The sequence below is a fragment of the Parasteatoda tepidariorum genome, chromosome 1 (assembly GCF_043381705.1).
Source record: "Parasteatoda tepidariorum isolate YZ-2023 chromosome 1, CAS_Ptep_4.0, whole genome shotgun sequence".
NCBI classification, from domain to species: Eukaryota; Metazoa; Arthropoda; class Arachnida; order Araneae; family Theridiidae; genus Parasteatoda; species Parasteatoda tepidariorum.
In genome coordinates, this window is record NC_092204.1 from 40,060,453 (window position 1) to 40,080,872 (window position 20,420).

Sequence of the window (20,420 nt, forward strand, 5' to 3'; positions counted from 1 at the left end):
TTTTTATATAATATCGTTTGCTCAAAATAATTATCATATTCTTTTATTATGACCTTCGTGAATTATAATTATTTTTTTAATTAAATAAGGCCATGCCAAGAAAACTTCTGCGAAACAAATATTTTTCAGTAATAATTTGTAAGTTTACATAACTAACCATAAATTTAAATATATATATGTGGAAGTAGAGTTAGGTTCGAAGAAAGAACGATAAAATTTCGCTATGAAATAATGTGAAGAACGATGAAAACTGCATCAATTCACACAATAGAAAATTCATAACTAAAAATAAATGTTTTTTTGTTTTTTTTTATCCAAATCGTTTAAGCGTTGAGTTTATCGTATTCACCCAAGCATTTTACCAACACCATTATGCAATAATCCCAAGGATTTTGAATTTGAAAAAAAAATCACTCAACTATCGCTTTACTCAGCCGTAATATTGGCTCAGCTATCTCCCTAATTGGCGGCATAAATTTAATTCGTTGATAAGTGCAACCCTTTGTAAGCAACATTCTTTTTTCCTGTCGTTCTTTTTCACTTCGTTATGCATTAGATCTGTTGTAAGACACACACGCGTTGCTTTTGTACTCACGTTCTTAAATACTCAGTATTTATTCAAAATGCATTTAACTATGTATTTAAAAAACAACTTGTTGACAATTTTTCTCGTCATTACTTTGAGCAATAGCGGTAAGATGAATTTTTATTCTTTTTTATGTGCATAACTATTATTTAAATAAAATTGTGTGTTTTTCTTGGTTGATGAATTTTAACTCGAAATATTCAGAAAATATTAACTCTCAAAGTATTTGAATAGGAGAGAAAATTATGATTAATTTTTAAAATATACATAGAATATTAAAAAATATAATTTGTTGATACGTATATTTTGAAGGGGAAAATATAATTCTTTGATAAAGCACTAAAAGAAAGAACTTTTTCTCTACTTAAATATTTGAGAATAATTTATGATAAAACTAAAGACAAATTGAAGAATAATTTGTAAAATATGAATGAATATCAACAAATATAGAGTATTTTAACAAAAAAATATATAATTTTTCGATAAAGCTATTTAAGAAACACTCTTTTTTTTAAATCAGACTTCTTCTCTTCGTTGTATTGGATTTTTCTAAATACATATACTTATAATTCCGAAAATATTTTAGAAAAATGTTTTAGAATAAATGTTATTTAATTTTTAAATTTAATTTTAAAGTATTTATAAAATAATAAATTGAGAGCATCGTTTCGTAAGAAACGTTTTTTCAGACATTCCTCTTCACTTCATAACTATGCATTTAATTTTTTTTTTATTGATTCTATTTTATTTGCTGTAATGCACTCGGCAATGTACATCTTTTTAAATATACACAATTTATAAACTTCAATATAATATTGTGAAACAAATTACGTTTTCTAGAATACTTAATTTAAATTGAAAATATACTTAAAATATTTAAGAATAGATTTTTCTTTAAAAAGGATAAAAGCGAAACATAATGTTTAATTTTTGAAACAAAATTTTTAGTTTATTTAATTTGAAGTGGATGATTGATAAAGCTAGGAGAATCCAGAAAATTGAGACAAATATAGATTTTTTTCTTCTTAGTTATAGATAAGTCAGATAAAATGATAGTTTGGTTCTTAATAATAATGCCTTTTTGAAGGATAGTAACAGTTTTATTGCTTGCATCACTTAATTAAAATATTTTAATCGAACCATAATGTGCATTTAATGTGTAATGAATAACATAATTTATTGTAACTGTAATGTAATTTTTATAATAGATTGTTCTATGATTAAAATTGATTTAAGTGCATTATATTAATTTTAAACAACTTTAAAAAAATAAAAAAATTATAATTTGATTTTTGTTTAAAAAATTTCATTTGTTTTTTAGGATAAATATTTTCGGAAAAAGGTTTTTAAACAATGAAATCAGAATTTATGTTTTGCATTTATATTTTAAAACATGAATAACTTTTATTACGTTAAGTTTAGGCAACAAATTTTTTAAAAACTGTAGCAGTGCTTAACATTTGCTTATATATTTATTTAGTGTTTTTTTACGTTAAGCGTTGCCATTATAATATTTTTTAATTGTAAAATGAACGCTGATAACTTTACAAACTTTGAATCTTTTCGAAGACGTTTTTTTTCTCTTTATCATATAAAATGTTTTTTAAATCATTAAATTTTAATTATAGTCACACTGAATTGTAAAATATCTTATTCTATCTAATAATTCTATGTTTTTTTGATCTTTTGTATAACCTTGAAAGTTTTTTTTCCTTTCTAAATGTAATATTTAGACTGTTTAATGTTTTCTTATGTTAAAACTAAAGGGTAAATGCAAACGACAAAAACGAACTGTAAATTTTTCTAAAGAAATCGCGAATTCTAACAGGCATGTCATTTCCACTTTATGAAATCATGTTAGTGAATAACGGGATCAATTAGTTGTAGTAGTACTTGTTGACTCGTCGACCTCTTTTATTATTTTCCTTTAAGGAAACAGAGCTCAAAAGGGTGAGAAAGAAATTAGAACCTGTTTTTGCTATTAATTTTTCTATTCTTCAGTTTTTTTTTCCTCCATAATTTCTACTAGTAAATAATCAATAATTTGCCATTCATGTTTTTTTTAAACAAACCCACTTGTGGGAAAGATACTTCCTACTCAATTCATACATACAACAACAAAAAAATAATGCACATGCAAAAATAATGCATATATTTTAAAAAATAATGCACATAGAAATTAAGAATTAAAATACGTAGAATTTAGGTTGCATAGAATTTTAGACTGACAAATAAACAAATTTGCTGTGATTGTTGCAACCTGTTTTCTTTGTTTCTTTTTTAGTCAACCATACTAATCAATAATTCCTTATGAGAATAATCAAAGTAAACTCATATAATAATTAATATTTAGCATTCTGAACTGAAAGAATTCTTTGAATTCACATACTTACGCACTTTAAAATTCTTGGATGTTTAATTCTACAACTTTTTAATCCATATTCCATACATAATAATCAATTTCTTAGAGAATAATCAAAGTCAACTAATATTATAATTAAATATTAAACGTTCTGAACCAGTGAGAGATTTCTTAGATTTCGAAGATTTATGCATTTAAAAATTCGTGGATGTGTAATTCAATAACTTATTACGCTGTACATAATAATCAACAATTTCTTAAAGAATAACTTAAGTAAACTCATATTATAAATAAATATTTCATATTATTCATCATATTATATTATAATAAAATGCAACGTCCTGAACCAATGTGAGAGTTCTTTGAATTCGCAGATTTACACATCTAAAAATTCTTGGATGTTAAATCCACAATTTAATTTTAGATTTTTGTTAAATGCACAAAAATCCAAAATCCACAATAACTCAAAATTTGAAAACTTTCAATGAATTTTGTATAAGTATGAATACTCATTGTATTCGTTAGATACAAAATATCTCATTTTTATTCACAAAAGATTGCTGAAATCATTCAGCAAACCTGGGATTTTTTGTTGGCATTTTGTGAAGTTAATGAGCTGAAAGAAGTGGAACATATATGTTGAAGAAATGCTTCGTCAATTTCCTTTATGCTCTGTTGATCGTAATCAAGACTGTTGATGTATTCGGAAAAAATTACATCACTTTCTATATTATAATTCCGAATTTCGTTTAATTGAAAATGAAAGCATTTTCCTTGAAAAGAAAACAAAACTGATTTCAATAATGAGTAAATGAAAATAAATAATAAATAAAAAAAACTGTTGCTATTTGATACAAGGTCAGTGAAAAGTTTTTTTTATCCCCTTTCCATTTGTTAAGAGAAATCCTTTAGAAAAGGTAAATTATTTTAATTTAAAAATTTAATTCCTTTTTTGAAATGTTAAAAAGGAAGCCTTACTTTTAGAAAAACATGTAAAATTTTATTTAATGTAACATAAATGCTTAAACAAAAATTTTATTTGACAACGAAAATTAGTATAAATACATTTCAAATTTTGACTTCTTCCTTATCTATTAAATATTATTCTTTAAATTTCATTTAAATTCAATTTATTTACCCATTTAATGATAAAGCGTTGCGAGCCATTTCAATACGAGAGATGAACAAATTCGAAATAATTTAAATCTTTAACTTAAAGCATTAATATTTAATTTAAAATTTAATTTACAAATCTTTCAGTATAAAATTTTGTATAAACGTCAGCAAAATGAATGTTTCATAAGTAAATTACAAAATCATTGAAGTATACTCGTTTGTCTGTTTAAAACAATACTTAATAAATATTAATAATATACTGTGAAATAGGTAGTTTGCTTAATATAAAATTTATCGCAATTGATAAAAGAACAATAGGATTTAAAACAGGCAACAAATCAGATAAAAACATGAATTTCTTTAAAAATATTAAATTTGATCAATCGACGTTCAATTACTGTTCTGTAAAGGTGTAAGTTGTATTACTTAAGAAACTGCTATCTCTCGTGTTCTAACCACGTGTAGTAAAGTTAAGATATTTTTTTTCTTTCGATTGAAGAACAAATGTGCTACTTGGCGTTTAAAACATTTTGTTGCTATTTTAGAAATAGAAAATTAAGCTTGTTTTACTTTGTTCAACAAATGCAATTAAATTCTCTTCGTCATGGTTACTAAAAATAGAGTTGTTAAGTTTCACATCCCGTTAACAAATGTTTACTTTGTTACAATGTTTGAAAATGGTTTAGTTAAAAAAAAACTAAGTAAATAAATATCTTAGTCACTAAAAGCAAAGATGTTAAAAACATATAGAATATTCTTGCGAGGGAAATTAACTTTCTGTTGATTACGAATCTGGAAGTTAACAAGTAGTACAAGATCTTTAAATAAACAGCGTAATTGTGCTGATAAGATATTTTAAGTATGTTATAGGAATATAACATTAAGGGAGCAAATAAGCATTCACAAATGAATACGTGATAAAAAAGATCAATAGTACTCTTTTTCTAAACATTTTTTTAATTCATAGCAACTCTTCATTAAATGATATTTAAAAGTGCTACAGGTTGTATGACAATTATGGCAAATGTAGTATGCCAATTGATAAAATATACCTACTATCTCTATTTTGTACATTTTTACTTAATAGATGTATTTGAATCTTTTTTTCTTCTAAAAATTTCACTAAAGATTAAATTTTTTTTTTAAAAAATGTGCATATTGTACTACATGATTATAAAAACAAGCTTGAATTTTTAAAAAAATGTTTAAATGTATTTATTCAGGTAATTAGTGTACTCCCCTCACTACCACTGTAGTGTTATGTGAGAAATTACCATATTTTCATGTTTATGAAACGCTATTTTTCGATTAATGTTATGATTTTAAACTATAAATATAATTTTGCCGTGAAGAATTATCTGCGCTTTAGAACAGACAAATAACTTAAATATTTTAAAATTTACTAATTTTTAAAAAAATCGCCACTTTGGCCTTATTATCAGTTTTTGTAAGTTTTTATGAGCCCAGGCAATGCAACATTGTAGTAGGTTTAGTGTTCAATTTTCACTCGATTCACTAAAGCAAAATAAATTTTAAAAAATGTAATTTTTTTTGTTTATGTAATTTGAAATTTAATAAATATACATCGTGTATCATTTATAAAGCATCCTATAATTTTTTCGCAAGCACAATTTCAACTTTCTTATAAGTTTAAACAGTATTCTTTATTTTATTATTATTATTATTTTTTAAATTTTACAGTGATGTGTCCTTTTAAATTATAAGTAATTTCTACACTCACTTATCTCTAATTGCGCTTTGTTTTGACAATTAGTAGTATATTTTAAAAAATATTTATACTTCCAGTATTTGTTTAATAATAAATTTTAATCTCTAACTGCAAGGAGAACAGACGGCGGATACTCTGTTTTGAATAACAATTTTAATAATAATGAAGTTCTTCTACTAACTTTAACTGTGCGAATTAAGGTAAAAGATATAACGAATTTGGTGAGAATTATTATTGTCACTGGCAGCCAAAAATCTTATGTCTGTAAATACGCTGCCGAAGTAATGTGCTTAAAATATGTTGGCGAGGAAATCATAACTCATGGATTATTTAATGGTTTGGAGAACAAAGAAATATTGAATCATTCTGGTTAATATAATAATTGTAATCTGAAATTAGAAGTACTTCATCATAGAATGTGTGCTTCAATTTCAATGTAATATTATAAGTAAATCGAAAAGATTTGATGCATTGTGATATCACCTTTAATGAAAACTATTGTTTATATAGCAACGATTTTAATAAAATGCATGTCTTATTAAATGCTAATTGTGCCTATAAGTTGTTTACTGAAGAATTTAAAAGCTCGGCCTATGGCTTGTTACCTATATATACCAAATTAGGATGGACAGATATGGGAAAATCTGGCGAAGATCTGAAATCAAATATTTTATTGTGTTTACATTCTACTAGTGTCAAGCTCACAGATTAGTGGGAAATTGACGTTATACGAATTCGTGACCCTGGTGAAAATGGGGAAAAAATAGCAAGATAAGATCAAGAAAAAACTGCGAAGGACTATTTTACTAATCACTATTACGAGAGATGCCGATGGAAGATACATAGTGAGTTTGCATGGATTCAAGATCACTTCTGTTGTCTAATTACAGTATTTTAAGCTGAAAAAAAGAATCGCCAGCTGTGTAAAGTCTTTAGAAAGAAGTGGGAAGAAGTATGACAACGAAAAAGTGTTTAATGATTGGATATCTGAGGAATTCAATGAAGAAATTTTGCGTTCAACGGATATTAAAAATGAACACGTTTTATCGCATCATCCCGTTTTTAAGGACCAATCTACGACTAAAATAAGGCCCGCTTTCGATGAATTTACAAGAAATAAAGAAAACTATTTCCCCATAAATAATTATGCAGGAAAAGTCATAATCTAAGGGCCGGAATTGGTGGAAATTGAAGCCCGTAAAATTGGTTACATTCGTCAATGAGTCTGAAGACATTATTGAATCTCATCCTGTAACCTACCTAAGAGAAGATGTAGGTGACTTTGCGTCATTAATACCTGCAATGTTTTTGCAAGACGTAAAAGAAAACATGTGTTCCAGTTTTATATCAAATAGATGCTAAAAAGCTCAGAGGAAGACATGGTTATAAATATAAGCTATGTCATGATATAAAAAAACAATTCTGCATTAAATACCTGGGCCAACTAAGATAATTTACAAGAAATGTTAAGGAATTTTAATATAAAGTTGGAGATATTTCACTGATGGATGACACTATTATTAAAAAAGTCATTTGTCCTTTAGCTAAAGTGGTGAAACTTTTTCCAGGAAAAAATAAGTCCGAAAACATATTTTATTCCCGTGAATGAAGGAAAGTTTATACGAGTATTCTCTCCTGTATCTTAAACTGAACGAAATAATTTTGAGATGCCATTAAATGGTGAAAGGAAAAAGTTTTTGAAAAATATGTGAGTTATTTAACTGATAAAAACAGTTAAGAAGTGATGACAAGATGAGATCAAATATTGTATGATAATGTAAATAACTGATCTGATTATGAGTTCATTGGATTTCATATTGGAATGTGTCCACGAAGAAAAGAATACAATGAGCGAAAAATTTCTAAATAAAAAGTAATGGGTGGTTCCGTTGAAGAATTAGAGGGGTTTCGAGAGTTAGGATTCCGTAATTTATTCAATATTTCGGTTATTTATGTGAAATTATTTACTTTAAATAACAATATATTGAATAAATTATAAAAATAATTTGCATTTATAAAAATTCCATGAGTATTTCTCATCGAGATTTTCAGTTCAAAATAAAATAAATCTAAGAATGAAGAATTATGTTTCTCTGATAACAATTCTCAACCTTTAAAACAATTCTTTTTTGAAAACCATTATTCAGCTTATTTTAATCATTTTCAGCATATGCATACACCAAGAACATGTTCACACTATTAAAATACTTTACTCTTCACATTTTATTTTATTTTATAACCGGTGTTGAACAGCCGAAATTATTTTGAGTTCTGTTGTTCAAGTTCTGTTGCTCTATGTTCAACTCCGTTGCCTTGTAATTTTGAACCCAATCTCCTGGATCAAGCATTGGGTCAAACTAGCTTTCGTGGAGGACTTTTTGATGCAACTAATCCGCATTTGCTACACGTGAAGAGGAAAATAATGAAAACCTCTCACGGTTATCCCGAAAGGCAATGGAAATTCTAAACCATGATCCTTCTACCACTGAGGATATTTCATGACAGCACTGTGGTCGATGTGAGCCGGGAGCAGAATTCGAATCGACCAACCGATACTGGGATCAAACCTGGGTCACCTCACTGAGCTATCGCTGCTCTTCATTCTTCAAGATTAAAATTTTGAAAATAATTAATAGTCTTTTTTTTTTGTTACTTTATTCATAGCTGTTAAGGAACTTTTTTATAATCTAAGGGTTCCGTGGAAAGAATCTTGATTATTTAGGGTTCAGTAGTAGTAGAAAATTGGGAACCACTGTAATAGAGATCAATATTTGTCTATTTTTGAAGACGAATACAGTGCACTTAAAATAGAATCTTGCACGTAGTTAAAAATTTTAGGGTTGCAATTTGCAGCAAATTAGTTCAACTTAGCTGAAACTTTAAAAGGGTACCAAGTTGGACCATACTGTTATACTTCTTGAACTTAAATATATGTTCAATATGGTTTATATTGAACAAAAATATATTTTAACTTAACGTATTTTTGTGAAGTAATAAAGTTTAGTGATTCTTCAAAGAGATAAGTTTGACTTGAAAATCTTAGTTAAATTTTTGATTGTCACCATTTAAAATATCAAAATTAATGCGTATGTTACCTTTGAAAAAGTGCTTTTCATTATTTTGTTCCACACAGTTCAGTTGTATAAAAGCAAACTTTAAACATATGTTGGAGATCTTAAAACCTGTGAAATACTATTATCCGAGAAAGCTTAATTCGAGAAAATTCTATTAAAACATTTTCCAATATAAAAATTGCTCGGAAAGCAGTCGTTTTTAACCATATGACACCACAATACCGGAAGATTTTATTTAATTTATAATTTTTTTATAGGAATTTCTTTCCATTTAAAAGCACGAATATTCTAATTATTAAAAAAAATTGCCATTTTGTAAAATCATCGTATTTTTAATTAATGCAGCGAAAAAAATATTTAAATTTAAAAAAAAATTTTTTTGCTTAAAAGCGAAAGTGATAGAAAAGCTTCTATAAATGGAAGTTCACCTTGGGACAACTATGTAGTATGATTTAACTCTTTCGTTTGATTCATGAAATCGCTGCATAATGATGAAGCATATAAAAGAAGTCTTTTTCATGTATATTTCCTTTCAAAATGAACGTAACTGTAATGAACATTATTGAAAAGAATACAGCCAATTGTCATTTTCATTGTAATTACGATTCGTGAATATATACGAATGCATTTCAAGAGAGTAAAAAGTAAATTCATAAAGAGTTTGTTGCCAAACGAATAATGAGTAATGAAAAAATTTATTTCTCACGGTTCTTCAAACTTTTTATAATGTTACTTTTTGTAATTTTCGTATAGTGTTTCTTTTTCCTCTCTTTTTTAGTTTTTATATATAAGCCAAACATCAAATTAAAATTGAGATAATTTCCACGTTGCCTTAGTTCAATTAAAAAAAGCCCCAATTGGCGCAATAAATTCTCCAAATATTACTGTGGCTGGATAATGACGTAAAAACATTCCAATCCAATACTAAGCCAGCTATCACCCTCCGTCTGAGCACATAAATATCTCAATGAATGCATCAATCATTCAACATCGCGTATCTCATCAAATTCCTTGGTTTTATTATCTAAGTGAAGATCTACTTCCTTTTTCAGTTTTGTTGTTAAAAAGCATTTGGCGAAATTTTTGGATAAAGTATCCAAAAATACGTCATAATGATTTCTTTCTTGTTGCAACCCTAATATCATTATAATTGCCATTAATATGATAAACAATATTGAGAGCAATTTCGTTCTTTTATTTGATTTTCCTTGACGAATGCTAGAGGAGGTTTGCAAAACTGGTGCTCGCATTGTGTATGTGAGAAATTAGCACTGAAAACGCCTTGGTGCTGTAAGTTTAAATGAAAAATTTTCTATTACATAGGATAAATTAATTTTCATAAGCATTAAAGACCAATATTTTAAATGAAAGCATTTAGGGTTTCAAAAATGAACAATTTATTAAATTTGCAGTAGGAAAGTAAATAGTTTCAATTATTTCATATTTCAAAGTTAGATAAAGAACACAAAATGAAATCTTAGATCTTCTGAGTTTACTTAAACATATATAAAGAAATGAAACCACTTGTTTCGATGTTTTTTGTTAAAACATGATTGCTAATTAGCAGTTCAAAACTTTCAGTTTTTGCTTAAAATTATTGTTAATTTAATCTAATTCACTTTATTGGAGGACTTGAAGCAGTGTCGAATGAAAAGCCAATGAAGCAATAATGTCTAATGCGCTTTATAAAATAGTGGAAAAAACATGATTTCCAGGTGTAAAATAAGCTTTCTCTGTATTGGGCTGTTAGGTATCTAGGAGAAATTCGGGGAACTTTTAAGGTTAAGTACCTATTGGTAAGAAATACTGAAGAACACTTTGATGTAAAATTATCACCAGTAGAAAAAATTTGCTGGTCATTATATTTCCCTTAGCCCTTCATGTGTGTCTGAAATTACATTTCCCCTCTCTTTTTGTTGTATACATACAACACTTGGCCTCTAAGATATCAATAATAGAAGAAACATTCTACTGTATCAATGAACAATGCAAAATCGGTTTCAACTGAGCTTGATATATTTCTGTTATTTATAAATAATATGAAAACTTTGTTATAATAATATTTCGCTTGCCGTTTTCTGGTTAAGTTGATTATTTTTCTCTCTTTTGGTTGAGTTGATATTATATCTTGTATTTTCCTATTCATCTTGCGTTTATTAAACTTTTGAATCATTTACCATTTATCATGCGATTAATGTTCAATTTATAAATATTCCGTATTTTCTGATGCAAAGTATTGAATAGTCAAAGTGATTCGATATTCTCGTCAGCGCTTGTAGATAGTATTAGAAAAGGAAAAGTTTATGTTCCGTATAAAAAAAAAAATCTCGAAAATTTAATAATAAAGTAGAAACAGTCCAACAAAAAGAAGTTAAAAAAAACTGTTTGCAGCGTCAATACTGAGATAATTTTGATTATGATACACAGTTATATTACCTTAACGCCTGTTTGTCGGTTTTAAATATGTTATTTGTGTTTTCTACGTTATTATCTACTTCGTTACATTATGATACGTTACCATCAAATACTTTGATACATTATTATCAGAGGTTCTTAAACTGTTCTAATCTTGGTAATTCAATTGGCTATTGCCAGTGCATTACCGAAATAGTGAAACAATTTTAACAACTATTAATAAAGTTCTCCATTTCATTCCGTTATGAACAATATATTTAAATGGAAAGGCTTTTCATTCATCTTATATAGGAAATCAAAGTATAGAAATCGTAAATGTTTTTATACAGCAGAATTTAATTGAGGGGAAATATAATTTCTAAATAGTATTAATAGAACTTTTAAACATTGAATGTGAAAATTTTTATTTGTTAATTTATTATACATTTATTACTGAAAAATTCAAACTTTCAGTGCCATTTTTTTTAAGAGGATGCGTATGTCAGTATTATTAAACGAAGTTATTAGCGTGAAGTTTTATCCGTTTTCTTGATGGGAAAACAATAGAATTTCTCCTTTTCTCGCTGAAACACTTATTTTCATCTTAAGCGCGGGAAAATTCGTTGAAGTATGTCGAGTCACTATTGCATTATTCTGTTTGCTGACTAATATACTTTGTTTTACAACACTTTTATCATTGGAGATTACAGTGGGGTTTTTGTTATTAATTACTTGATTTTTGCTGTTTGTTTTGTTAAAACTTACAAATCAGTGATGCTGTAGTCTTTTTATGTTAGAGATAAACTAATGTGCTTAGTGTGCTTTTATACGTAATCTATTCTCAAAATTATTCTCAATGCTTTTCAGCCGAAAAGCAGTTACATTTTGATATTAAAACTTTTATCTTTATTGGATCGTTTTAGTAAAATTTATCATCAGCATCACTTTTTTTTCTGAAATCTGAAATTTTTAAACAATTTGAAAACTTTTCTGAACATTAATGGAAATAATTTTTAACGACAAGTTTAATTTTTTTGCCTTGACAACCTCGTATAAATTAAGCATGAGAGTGCTTATATTCTTCGATTCGTGTACTCAAAAAAAAAAAAAAAGAAAAGAAAAGAAAAAATGAAATAATTGCATTTTCTTTAACCTGGGCAGTTTCATGATAGTCCCTTAGTGAGATCTCATTGCGAATGCAGTCTTATTTTATAGAAATTATAATGATAAAATGTTCGCAGATACTTTAATGACGTCAATTGATTGTATATGACGTAAATAGAGAAACCCTTAGGGTAGAAAGTATCAAGTCCACCATTCAAATTATCTCATGAACCTAAGAATAAAAATAAATAAAGGAAATGTCCAGGAACTAGTTCATATCGGGCTCAACCTCAACTCATTTCCAACTTCTGCTATTTTTATTTGACTAGACGATTCATTTTATTTTGAAGGAACACGATTTAATTGGATTCAGATTTACGTTTTGTTTAACTAAAAAATTGACGATATAGTTTGATTTTTTTTTAAAAAGATAAATCACTTTCCTTTCCTTATTTTTTTTCTTTTTTTATGTAACCGTCATTGAACAGCTGGCCCAATTTTTTGGGTTTACGACTACTAATGTTCAACGCCGTAGCCTTGTAATTTTGAATCCAATCCAGAAGACAAAGGAACTCCTGGATTAAGTATTGGGAGAAATTCACCTTCTTGGAGGACTTTTGAATGAAACCAATCCGCATTTGCGTTACAAGGAGAGGAAGACCACGAGAACCTCCCACGGTTAGTCTTACGGCAAAGGGACTCTAACCCATGATTCGTCTACCACTGAGGATATTTCACGTTAACACTGTGGTCGGTGCAAGCCGGATGCGGATTCGTTTCGACCAGCCTTTGCTGGGGATTCGAACCTGGTTCACCTCATTAGAAGGCGAACGCTCTATCCCTTGAGCCATCGCGGCATTTATTTTTTTTTCGAAATGCTCAGTTAGTAATTTTTTAATTCATATTTTTTTAAAAGAAGAAAAAGAACAGACCAACGCACACCGAAGTATTCAGTACCGGTTAAAAAAATGTACTTAGCAAACCTCAAGTACAACTTGTTGAAATAAAAATGACTCAATTTTACCCAGTCATATAATTCTTTTATGGGATTAGTAATACTAATGGCGCAACATTTTAATGGAAAAAAATAAGTAAAAATATATAACTACATTAAAATAATTGAGCAGGTTCAACCGAACCCGTCTTCTCCCATAAATGAGATTTTCATGCGCTACACAGTAAAATCTGTCTGAGATTTTACTGTGTTGCGCATGAAAATCTCGGTCTAAACCGGTAAACATCTAAATCGGTTTTATTGACGATGTCCTGTTAACCAATTTCGTGAAGCATTTTTTTGTTTTATTGTATGTAAGGAATTAATTACAGCCATTTTTAAGTATTGTAGAAGTATATAGTGTTACAGTTTTAAAAAATATGTACGCTTGCGGAATTTGTGACTGCACCCATAATATTGCCTTTTCGGAACGTCTAAGACCAAAAACTTGATAACAATAAAATACTTTTTTAGTTACATTATGGAAATTAAATAGTTTTAACAAAATAATTTTCATATTATCTTATTAATGCATTTGTTTTTAAGTGTCATTCCTACACTAATCGCAGTTAAAGTATATTTAGTGAAATCACCCGCATCCCTTATGTGTTGGTTTCCGCACCTAGAAACTTTCGATTGCCTTATTGTGAAGATATAAAGAGACATTATTAGAAATTAAACTAATTATTCTTTTTTCATTCTAGTAAAATACTGTTCAAACTATAAAAGGGGATTCATAAATTTTTTTTTAAAAATTTTTGTGTTTTTTAGCAAAAATTTTTTTCACAAATTTATAAAAATTAAGGCAATTATTATGTTTTTTAATCTGGTTAAACAATTTTTATAATGTTAAGAGAGATTCATAAAAATAAGAGATTATCTTATTTTATTGTAGTAAAATAATTTTTACAGTGTGAAGGGAGATATATATATAAAATATTATTACATTTTTCCAGTAAAAGTATTTTTATAATGAAAAAAGGACATTTTTAAAAATCCTAGTTCATGCTAGCTAAATAATTTTTCATAAAATGATGAAAAAGTTTCTATTGCTATCTTGATTTCAAATTGAAGACGGATAGGTTTTGACTCCTAAATCCTTTTAAAGTGATTTCCATAAATATATTATTTGCGTGTCATATATTATTTTTATATGGTAATAATTTATGAATTTTTCTTTGCAGCTTTTTGCCTAAAATGTCAAGTTTGCAATTCAGCTGAGCCTGGTCAAGAAGACTGTTTTACGGTAGAGCCAAAAGACACTAAATACTTAATGAATTGTGAAGGTCCTATGAATGTTACTTGCAGGACTCAGGAACAGTGGGTGGATTTCGAAGTTTTAAAGCGTAAGTATTTTTTCTTCAAAACTAACTTATAAACTTTTAATCTTTTGTTTCCAACTATCCTAAATCTGCTTGATTTAAAACTTAGTGAATTCCCGGGATGTCGGTGCAAAAGAATTAAAGATTTAAGTTCAACAACTCATTAATATTCAAATCACATATAGGCATTTTAGACATCGGAGGAACCTTTAGGCTTAATAAAACTGGAATCACAAACAGCTGGTACCAATGGTTGTGACAGCGTAAAACGGTGCTCTTTTGTTTGGTTGGAATAAAAGACGCTGAATATACCATTCCCTAGCATTTTTAAGTCTGAATTTATGAAGGGATGGTATATAAAATGAAATAATATTAAATAAAACAAATTCAAACAAGTTTTCTTTCAAAAATTGCTAGCTTTTTTTCTGTCACAGAAGAGTCGGAGATATACTAAAAATATCTAAGTTCTATTTTATTTTCTAAATATCGTTGCATTTAGGTATCAAAATAATATTGAGGAGACGAAATTCCCTTCAGATCATAGAAAAGCAATAGGATTTGAGTTGTAGAAAAATTATTACTTTGTTAATTAACTGGTCACTTAAAGCTGGTAGCTGTAAGTTAAATTCAGATGTAAGCTTTGGGTTGTAGAAATTTGGTGAAACTTTATTTTTCTGCTTAATTACTTCAAACTGTGCACTTGGTAGCTCTATTTTTTATGAGATTGATCCCTTAAAATATGGATAATTTTCTAATGTTTTTTTTTTAAATAGTAATAAATTATGTACAGTGGAATAACTTTTGGTCCCCCTAAATATCGGATTTTCACGTACTAGAACTCAAACTAATGGTTCGAAGAAGTGATTTAAAATATGCTAATAAGTTAGTGTAGTCGGTATTTTAAGTTACGATATCAGTCACAAAAACGTACTTTCTTTGAAATAGACATACTTTTTTTTACGAATCCGGATTTCTGATCATCAAAATCTGTTGTGTTGTTATTGTTTCTAGTGTCACTTGCCAACCAGTAAGCCTGCTTGGTGAAACCAAGCAAATTTAAGACAGAGGGTGCGTTTTTTTGCTTTTCAGTGGCGCCATCTTTGACCAAGAATACGATTTCAGCCACAATCACGTCACAGCTCGTTAGAAGGGTGGAGCTATTCATACATCCACTCATTCATCCACAGATCGTAATTTTGACCTGAAAAAGATAACTACCAGTCTCCTATTCAGTACCAGGGCTAAAGAGAATAGAAGGGCTGGTTCACTCCTTTGAAGTAGCTCTCGCAGCGCCAATCCTACGATTTTATCAAATGACGTCACTTTGGCGCAAAGCTCGCACTTTTACTTCAAGAACGGAGCGTTTGGCCTTACTAGCTCTAACTAATATTGGATCATTTCTTTTTGCGAGATATTCTAAGACATTTGTTATTTTCTATAATGACTTTCCTCAGTTTTTGCAGTGAATTTACAAGAATTTAAAACTATTATCGAAATGCCAGTTTGCGCGATTGCAACTTGCAAAAATTCTGATATAAAAACAAAAGGAAAAAGTATAATTTTTCGCGTGTTCCCTAAAGTAAATGAACAACTATGTAAAGAATGGATTCCGAAATGACACAGTTAATATAAAACAGCAATACGTTTATTCTGTCGTAAAGAACTTTTATAAAAATTCATTATCTAAATAGAAACCGCCTCGTTACTTCATAAAGAAAGGCAGGTGAAAAGAATTAAAAAATAGATAAAGTCAAAGAAAATTAAAATGTAAGTAAAAAGTATAAATAAAATATATAGTATATAGTTGAAATTCTCCTAATTTCATAACATATTTTTTAATGTAGTTATTCTAAATATTTATGATTTTTTTTAAAAATTATATTCTCTTCAATTTAAATATCTATAAATTATATCATCGTAAATTTAAATGTCTATAAACAATTGTAAAATTTCTAATGTCATTATGAACCTAAATTATTATTTTGTTTCAGTAATTAGCGTTTAAGGTTGATGTTTCCTAATGATTAAGTATGAACAAATTGCTATTAACGGCATATTTTAAAATCAGGGATTCTAAATTTAACTCAACTTATTGTTATAAAAGAATATGTAGATAAAAAAAGTGTCGATATATGCTTTCATTTTTCTTAATAATTAAAGTTAAAACTGAACTTTTTAAAATAAAGTATTTATAGTGTCATTTTCGCCAACTAGTAAAACATTTTTATAAGTTTAAAATGGTATTTTTTTTAATATAATGGCCAAGAAAGTTTTTTTGAACTATGTTTATGAACGGAAATAATGTGTTAATTACGTAAAGTTTGAAAGCTAATAACCAGAAAAAGTCTAACTTATTTTTACAAAGAGAAAGATGCAAAGTTATCATAATATCTTTGCTTGCTATCTCCGAGATCTGTGGACACAGTGACGTCATCAGGAGGGAAATCGTAGCTTCAGGTGTAAGAGCGGAGTGAACTAGCCCTTCTATTCTCTTTAGCCCTGATTCAGTACCCCCTGAGGTATGATTTGTTATGGGAACATGGAGGACTTTATGACCCAACAGGTTTAACGCGTACTGGTCACCATTTACTACACCATGTCTTTGGCCAGTGGTGATCATAGTCTCGCGCTCTTGGATATAGGCCCTACCATCCAAGCTATCACAGCCTGTCAATATATAGGTGGAAGCAGCTATCTGGAAAATATGAGCCCAATATCTTGATCAAGAAAGTGGTCCAAGATGTGTACCCCTTAATGTTAGTTTAACTTTTTGCCTTCTTCGCCATTATTTCGAGAACTTTTTAAGCGAATTGAAAAAATTTTGCACACAATTATGAAATTCGCTTATTTAAACATAATTGCAAGCAAAGAATAATTTAAAATAATCATTTATTATTTTTGATTATTTATTTAAATATAGTCGAATAAATTAGGAACTGTAAGTTATATATAAACTTTTATGTCATTTTGAAGAATGCAATTTTATGTGGCAAAATACAAAATTTGAATGAAATCTGGTTAAAAAGTTCCTGAGAAATCAAATTTTAAGAAAGGCGGGCGTTTAAAATTCAATTTTCGATTCGATCATCGAGACTAGCTGTTGAAACGACAGTTTTTTTAGAATGAAGCGTAATTTATTAACTCAGATTTTATGCATGCCCAATGTACTATTTACTTCAGAAAATGAATAAAATATACATTAAAAGTCTGGCTCTTATTAGATGACCTTCAAACTGGTGATTGAAAACGTATGATTAAAAGCGAATTCTATTATTTTTGTTTTATCTTATCTTAATATTTTTGTTTTTTCTTACATTAATCAACTGTTTAAAAAATACGATAATTAACCTTCAATAATCTCAATAACGGTTTGTTGAAAATATACTTTATTAATTAATATAATACTTTTTCTTAATTAATATATGAATTTATCTCCTCGTTTCAGAGGTCCCCGATAAAAGGGTCATACGCCAATGTGCCTCTACAGAGTTTGATCCCTCCCGAGCTTGCTACTACAGAACTGGATTTGGTGGTAAAACAAGTGTTTGCAATTGTCTCGGTGATGGTTGCAATTCAGCTGGAAGAACTGCCTCAGCTCTTCTTATGACAATAGGAGCTTTACTATTGCTGAAGATGTTCCACTAATTTGTAAGAATTTTCTAAAAGAAGAGAATTAGAATAGTGAGTAATTTTGGACTGAAGTTGCGACAAAGAATTTTCCGATTTTTGCAGAGAAAAAAATATATTGACATTTTAAGGAATTTTTTTACAACTAATTTGTTTCGTTGTGCTTCATTATAATTAGAACTTTTTTCTTAGAGTGCATAAATGTAAGTGTAAGTAGTAAGTTTATCAAATACATTGAAGTATTTTACTAAATCTAAGTAAAGAATTAAGATAATATTTCAATGTTAAAACTGAATAAATCTGTGTCAATTTCGATGCAATTTATGCATAAAGTTAAAAACTCTACTAAAGCAGATTTATTATTTGTTTGAAGAATTTATGTACAGTAATTTTTTCTTAAAAATAAATTTATGTTTTAATATAATCGTAATAAAAAATTTCCGCTTCACTCTTACTGCGTTAAATTATAAAAGATTTGTTTGTTTTTTACATAAAATATTTTATTTACTTGTTTTTGAGGAAATTTTTACGCAAAAATCTTATAACTTTATGCATTTGTCTGTAAATATGAGCGATTAGGTATTTTTTAAGTACAGCTTCTGCTATATACTTTTAGAATACTTATCAAAAATACGCATCATGAACACGAATGTCATATGTAGAACGTCTGTTGCGAAATTAAAAATGGAAAAGAATTTACAATTTTATTAATCCAATCAAAACTTACTTTAATTGCATAATAGTGTGCAACAATCAATTATCGATTCTTAAATATTCTAATAGCTTAGAGAATTTTAATTTCATCTTTAAAATTCTTGAGCTTGAAAATCATTTGTTATTTCTTTAATATTTCCTCTATTCGAATATTATTTTATTTACCTTTGTTATGATTCCAAAAATATATATTAAGAGAAGTGTTTTGAGAATATCCCGTACGTTTTTTATGATGTATTTTTGTAATGTTTGCCCGAAGTGAATATATAGTGAGTAAAATGTTAATTTTAGTTGGTGTTCATATGATAGGTCGTTGAAAAATCTTTTACATAAATCACTATTGTTTAAATATATCTCAATATGCATCTTTTGTAAACAAAAATGTGTCAGACTGATTTGTATCTCTGAAAAATTTATTCCTTAAAACTGTATTTACTTAGGATGTTTTTATAATTTAAATTGTTTTAGCATTTTTAGTAAATTTTCATTTTTTAGATCTTCTTGACCTGTAAAATATGTAATGTAGGCAAAATGTGATTCGTCTGAAATATTAAAAAAGGCTTTTTTTCATAACTTTTGCAGCTGTGAGTGCAAAACTGTGTGTGCTTTGTTGATCTGAATTTTTGTGCTGAATGTGTGCTACATGCAATCTCGAATCTCCATGCTTGTACTTATCATAGTATTTAAAAAAATGACCTTTTAAGACTGATCGGTTTTATATTCACACATTTGACAATTTATTTTGTAATGTTTTTGTTTTTTAATAAATGTTTTTTTTAATATTTTGGGTTTTATTCTAGTTCACTTTTAAAAATTCTCATTTTTTTTCGAAACGAGTAAAAACTTCGTAAATAACATTTCACGTCTTGCGCTCTATTATTTTCATAACACAATAAAGTATTTAGGCTATGTATTGCAGCTATAAAAAATTACTGCAACATTAAAATTCAATACATCATTTTGACATCTCTGGATATTTGTATCTATAAAATAGTGTTTTCATAAAAACTTTTGATTTAGCTCCAAAAATTAAAGTTTCTAGTGCTAACTGAGCCTCAATTTCATAGCAAATGTTTTCCCCAGATCTGTACTATGTGTTTAAACTAAATAAATGCTAAAATATGCTTATTTCGTTTTAAAATAATTTTTCAAAAACTTCTATACTTTGAAAAATGCTTATTTAAATGTGTAGTTAGTTACTTTTCATTTGCAGAAAACTATAAAACTAATCTTAGGCAGAGTTTTACCAAAAGTAGATAACGCGCAATTTTAAAAAGCTTTTAAATCATTTCCCCACAAGGAATTATTTTATTTAGAAAAAAAACAAAGATTGTAAAAAAAAAAGCAGACGATACTTTAAATGTAAAAAATTTATGGAATAAAATATTTGAACAGAAT

General features: G+C 27.9%; 1 protein-coding gene across 1 annotated transcript; it reads left to right on the forward strand.

Annotated features, from left to right (window-relative positions):
* Positions 1-509: 509 nt before the first annotated feature.
* LOC107447104 (uncharacterized) lies at positions 510-19,802 on the forward strand. Its single transcript, XM_016061922.3, has 3 exons — positions 510-693; positions 14,544-14,705; positions 18,127-19,802. The coding sequence occupies exons 1-3, from the start codon at positions 624-626 to the stop codon at positions 18,324-18,326; spliced, it is 432 nt and encodes a 143-aa protein (XP_015917408.1). The 5' UTR covers positions 510-623; the 3' UTR covers positions 18,327-19,802.
* Positions 19,803-20,420: the final 618 nt, after the last annotated feature.

Excerpts from the sequence above, each read along its gene's own strand:
- LOC107447104 (XM_016061922.3), top strand. The coding sequence starts at position 624 with ATGCATTTAACTATGTATTTAAAAAACAACTTGTTGACAATTTTTCTC. Across the intron at positions 694-14,543 it reads CATTACTTTGAGCAATAGCG|CTTTTTGCCTAAAATGTCAA; the intron begins GTAAGATGAATT and ends TTTTCTTTGCAG. Across the intron at positions 14,706-18,126 it reads GGATTTCGAAGTTTTAAAGC|AGGTCCCCGATAAAAGGGTC; the intron begins GTAAGTATTTTT and ends TCCTCGTTTCAG.